Source organism: Abramis brama (genome assembly GCF_963993115.1).
Source record: "Abramis brama genome assembly, chromosome: 15".
In the NCBI taxonomy this organism is placed as follows: domain Eukaryota; kingdom Metazoa; phylum Chordata; class Actinopteri; order Cypriniformes; family Leuciscidae; genus Abramis; species Abramis brama.
The window spans coordinates 5,660,869-5,666,447 of record NC_139977.1 but is presented as its reverse complement, the minus strand read 5'-3'; the positions used below and the strand labels follow the sequence as shown (position 1 = coordinate 5,666,447).

The 5,579-nt window shown below is 36.2% G+C and overlaps 1 protein-coding gene across 1 annotated transcript; it reads right to left on the bottom strand.

Annotated features, from left to right (window-relative positions):
• Positions 1–474: 474 nt before the first annotated feature.
• Positions 475–3,474, bottom strand: msx2b (muscle segment homeobox 2b). Its single transcript, XM_084137616.1, has 2 exons — positions 3,114–3,474; positions 475–2,202 (listed from the first exon to the last, which is right to left on the bottom strand). Exons 1-2 carry the CDS (start codon positions 3,418–3,420, stop codon positions 1,781–1,783), a joined length of 729 nt encoding a protein of 242 aa, XP_083993742.1. The 5' UTR covers positions 3,421–3,474; the 3' UTR covers positions 475–1,780.
• Between the last annotated feature and the right edge of the window lie 2,105 nt (positions 3,475–5,579).

Genomic DNA, 5,579 nt, shown 5'->3' with positions numbered 1-5,579 from the left:
CAAAGTATTTGTGAAATATCAATCTGTTACTACAATGTTTAGCACATTGTCAAGCTATTTTAAAATGGCCTTGGTGTAACTCAGACCTCAAACAATACGTTAAGTCTTGAAATGAATCTTTCTGACTTTTACGTCAAAGATAAATAAAGAATTAAACAGGAGGCTACAATTACCCAGATATACTTGAGGTATTAAGTTCAGAACAACTTGACAGCTTTGTGAATTTAGCCCTCAGAGAGTCTCTTGACTTTTCTTTTCTGTCTTTTTTTTACACCACAGGAACAGGATCAGGCAAATTGGCCAGTTTCACTGCGCTCTCGTAAGTGGCTCAAAGTCGACATTATAAAACACATCCGTGAACACTTTAGCGGTCCTGCGTTTGATTAGCATGACTGGGTTCGTGTTTTGATTAAAGGAAGCTCGTGAGTAAAGTGCTGACCATAAACGATTTCCTCATTGCATCAAAGTCACGCGGAAGCAGTAAAACGTCCACATTTATAGAGCCACAACGTAATGAACAAGCCATAACAAGGCAATAAAGAAGTGAAACAGATCTAATCCAATACATTTTATAATAACAGCATAATCAAACATTACTACTTAATATCATGTTGAATAGATCATCATTTAATCAATGATCATTTAGTTAGAAATGCAATACATTCTACTTTAGCTGTATTTTCATATTTACGCTGATCTGTTAAGCATCACATTATGTTTGGTTCATGAAAATTAATATAAAGTGTTAGCAACTTTTTTTTTTTTTCTGTTGCAGGATATTGCTTTACTTCACTGACTTTTTTTAATATAACTCATATTCATACATAATTCATTATGAGAGAATGTATTAGCTTAGAAAGGCTCATTCATGGGTAAAAAATAACTTGTATCTACTTTAAAAAGGTGGAGGTGAACGTCACAGAAAATGAAAAAGATGAATAGAAAAGAACTTGCTAATGCAATTAACACTCTCATATACGTTTCTCAAACACGAAACGTATACATCAACTGAATAAACCAATGCTTTTGTGTTTGCTCGCCAATTGCCATTTACTGTACATGTCAGATTTCAGTCAATTATAATTACAGTATAAATGTATATAAAATGTGGCATAAAAAATAAACTTCCACATTTTAGTTTCAAACCGCATATTCCATACTGTCAAATTATTTATTTTTTTGTCAAAAAAGTGTAGAAAAAAGGTCTGTAATCTTTTGATGTAAAATATAACTTGGAGGTCAAATCTTTAGAAATTTCATACCAATGCATTTCTCGTATATAAAATCATTCACCTAGCCATTTAATTTGTTTCAAACACCATGAGCTTTTGGTGAAATCAGTGTCCATCAATTATAGCTACAGGTATGACAACAATCTCTAGATAATGCGTAATGAACACATTTTTACAGGATAAAAACAAAACAAAACAAAAAAACATCAAATGTAGTAGAATTTAAACAATATTTTGTACACTAAATAATTAGTTTGACAATATATTACATAAAGATGTATGACACAAATATACAAAAAAAAGAAAAGAAAGGTTTGGCAACCGAATTATCCATCCACAGGGTTAAATTTGATCTTTCAGTTAGTGAAAAGTGAGGTAAAATGTCCCGATTTTCACGTCAGGTCTTTTAAGGCGCGAGTGAAGGCACATTATGACATATAACATTTTTTGGTTGGTGCTTTTTTCGGACACCCAGTGATTGTAAACATAGTCTTTCTGGTCTTTTTGTACATCCACAGAGCAGTACTAGTCCGTATTGCAGCACTTCCTCATGCGAGGTGATACATGCTGTAGCCTAAAGGAGTTCCGTAGAGTCCCATTGGAGCAACAGGCAATAAAGGCCTGTGGAAGGGGTACGACTGGCCATAGAGCGAGACCGCCGAATGAAGCTGGGTCCCGAGAGGAAGAGGAAGACTGAAGTTGGGGTGCAGGGCAGGTTTGGCGGTCAGTTTGAGCTTCTCCAGCTCGGCCTCTTGCAGACGCTTGGCCTTGGCCCGTCGGTTCTGGAACCAGATCTTCACCTGGGTCTCTGTGAGGGTGAGGGAGCTGGAGAATTCGGCTCGTTCTGCGATGGACAAGTACTGTTTCTGCCGAAACTTACGCTCCAAGGCCAAGAGCTGTGAGGTGGTGAACGGTGTACGGGGTTTGCGGTTGGTCTTGTGCTTGCGGAGAGGACAGGCACTTTCCTGGCCTGTGGTTAAAAAATTAAACATTAGTAAAACACAATGCAATTTCTTGTACATTTTAGGTTGGTCAAAAACATTTTAAACTCTAAAAATTTAAGTAACTAACCTTGTAAAATTAATGTTTTAATAATAGTGTTCTCATTCAGTACATCTTTAAACAAGCCTTCACTGGAAAAAAAAAGTCGCTGCCTTAAATTTTTAAGTACAATCAAAGTAGATGTTTAAGTCATTTCAACTTAAATTACATTAAACTGACTTAAAAAAAAAAAGTTGAATCTTGTATAACTTCAAAATAAGTTTTTTTATGAGTTAAAGCAACGTAAAAACATCTTTTCATAACCTATTGATCATATACTTTTTTACAGTGTGCATAATGCATGCATGTGAATGTAATTTATTTGAATTATTTTTGTGTTTTACTTGATAGTTTTAATAATTATTATTAGGTATTTATGAGGGTGGAGGAAAAGCAAAAATTAAAATAATGCTATTATTAACAGGCTTTGTTATATTTAGTAAACATGAGTAAATACATTAATCTACATTATTTTAATTCATAATAATGTTGTGTTCTTAATTAAGTCTGAGTTTTCTGCTTAAGGCTTCATATTTTCAGAGCAGTGGGCCCTCTTGGATCTCTAGTTTCCATGAAATTTCTCTCACACAGTCTCTATAAAACATGCGTTCGCTTTAGTCGCAAGATGCCTAATGAGAAATAACCAGCAGCTAAATATGATACATTTATAAACCCCCTAAAACAGTCTGTAGAGAAGATAGCCTCTTTTATAAGTTTATAAGTAATTTTCTAACACAATTAGCTTAGTTGCAAGATCATTTTTACGACAATTATTGACTTAATATATATAATTTAAGTTTAAAGCATAAGCAGTTAAGTTCAGAAAGTTAAACTGCTTACGAGTTTGAGAGAACCTGGAGTTCATAACCCATGAAGTGCAGTCATCCGGCTCAGGAGACTCGGATTTGACGGGTGAGGTCTGTATAAAGTGCTTTGGTATTCCAGCCGAACCACAAGAATCCCTGATCTCAGTCTTCGCAAACTGACTGGAAACATCCTCGCGTCTTCTTTCAAAGTCCTTCCTGGGTTTGTGGCTCGATATAAGAGACTCCACGCTGAATGGATGGCTTGACACTGGAGTTTTGCGCGGCTCCATGTCCCGACCTCCTCCGTCTGATTCCTTCAAGCTCGCGGTCGCGGACATCATCCTCCTCGCGACGAGCCTCTGGACGCGCGACCTTCACAGTCACTCTGACGTCTCATGCAAAAAGTATGAAGCCTTTGATGCCTTGAAGCACGCGGCCACAACAGAACTTTCAGCCAATCAGAGCGCTGCCAAATTAAGGCTCGCGCCTCCTTGCTTACAGCAGCACATGGCAACGGTAAAACTTTTAGCCAATGAGAACGCTGCTGAATTAAGGAATTCTTTCGATTGGCTTGTTGAGTTTTGTAAGAAAGTGTCAGTCATTGTAATTGACAAAATGACAGCGACTGATTCTGCAATTTTGGTAAGTGTAAGGCCATGGATAAATAAGAAAGATAACAGTGTACAGTAATAATTATGAATGGCACATCTTTATTGTGACTTGGATGATATGTAAGACTAATAGTTTCCTTTATAAATATGACAGTTTGTTTCCCAAACTTCGTAATCCAGCTGCTAACTTCAGACAGTTTGTTGTGGCGTGTACAGTATGTAAACAGACTGACGACTGATATAAGTACAGTACCGGTCAAAAGATTGGAAAATTACTGTTTTTAATGTTTGCATGCTCATCAAGCCTGCATTTATTTGTATTATCAATAGTGGAAACAGTTGTGCTGTTTAATAATTGTGTATAACCTGTGATACTTTTTTCAGGATTCTTTGATGAATAAAAAGTTATAAAGAACAGCATTTATTCGAAATAGAAATCTTTTCTAACAATATAAATCTTTACTATCACTTTTTTATCAATTTATCACAACCTTTTTCAAAAAAAGAAAGAAAAAAATTACTGACCCCAAACTTTTTAACGGCAGTGTATATTGTTACAAAAGATTTCTGTTTTAAATAAATTATGTTCTTTTGAACTTTGTATTCATCAAAGAATCCTGAAAAAAGGTTATAAAAAAAAAAAAAAAACTGTGATAATAAATCATCATATTAGATTGATTTCAGAAGGATCATGTGACACTGAAGACTGGAGTAATGATGCTGAAAATTCAGCTTTGCATCACAGGAATACATTATATTTTAATATAGAAATATTATATTTAAAATAGAAAACCATTATTTTAAATTGTAATAATATTTCACAATATTATTGTTTTTCTGTATTTTTGATCAAATAAGCATAAGAGACTTTAGTCAAAAACATTAAAAATAGTAAATAGTTTCTAAACTTTTGACCTGTACTGTGTGCAATATATATATATATATATATATATATATATATATATCTCATAGGCCTATATATATGTATGTGTGTGTGTGTGTGTGTGTGTGTGTGTGTTTCTGTTTTATCAGTTTCACACCAGGAATGTTGTGTTTGTTAAAAACAGTTTAAAAATGCATATCATTTTGTTCTGCTCTGTGGTCTGCTTCTGCTTTAATGCGAGTGTCTTGTAAAAATGTCCCATTACATCTCACTTTACACAATCCTGTACAAACCAGGACACAACACTATTCTGAGTTTCTTTGCATGCCATACAATCTCCTTGGGGGAAAAAAAGTATTTGTTCCTGGCTACTGTGGTAAGCGCCTAACGAAAGCATTAGGGTGTTTACTCTTCAAACACAAGAGTTATTTCCAAAGCATCACAAATGATTGCTTTGAGAGAGAGAGAGAGAGAGTGAGAGAGAGAGAGAGAGAGAGGAAATGTATCTATCATGAAATTTATGTCTGGACACTGAGGCTGCTCAGTAATAAGGCATTAAACGGAGATGGATTGCTTTTGGTCTCTTCTTAAATGGGGGAATTGTTTGTAACCATGACACTTAGGGTACTTGGGCAATCACATTTAAAATAAACATCCCCTTCTTCTCCTGTAATGAATAGGAGCAGCAATCAGCTGCTTGTCGGACTGGTCTTTATGTGTGTTTGTATGTGCACTAATGCTGCAGGGTGAGATTCTACTAGCTTGTCGTTCCCAGGAGCCTCAGCGCGTTTATTAAGCAGGGTGATTTCACAGACAATCTGAGGTTTGCGAAGGCGCCAGTGAGCGGGGAGATGAAAGGCGCCTCTCCTCGGGGGAGAAACTGTGGCAGTTTAGCGGCTCCACTCAGGAGGAGTCGCCTCCCTCTACACACACACACGCACGCAAACACACAACGCATGCACACACTCAGCCGTCACGCCCCTGCCCTCGGGCACCTTGTCGAGCA

Coding starts and splice junctions, on each gene's coding strand:
- msx2b (XM_084137616.1), bottom strand. CDS start 3,420: ATGATGTCCGCGACCGCGAGCTTGAAGGAATCAGACGGAGGAGGTCGG. Junction 2,203..3,113: donor CTCCAGGTTCTCTCAAACTC/GTAAGCAGTTTA, acceptor TTTTAACCACAG/GCCAGGAAAGTGCCTGTCCT.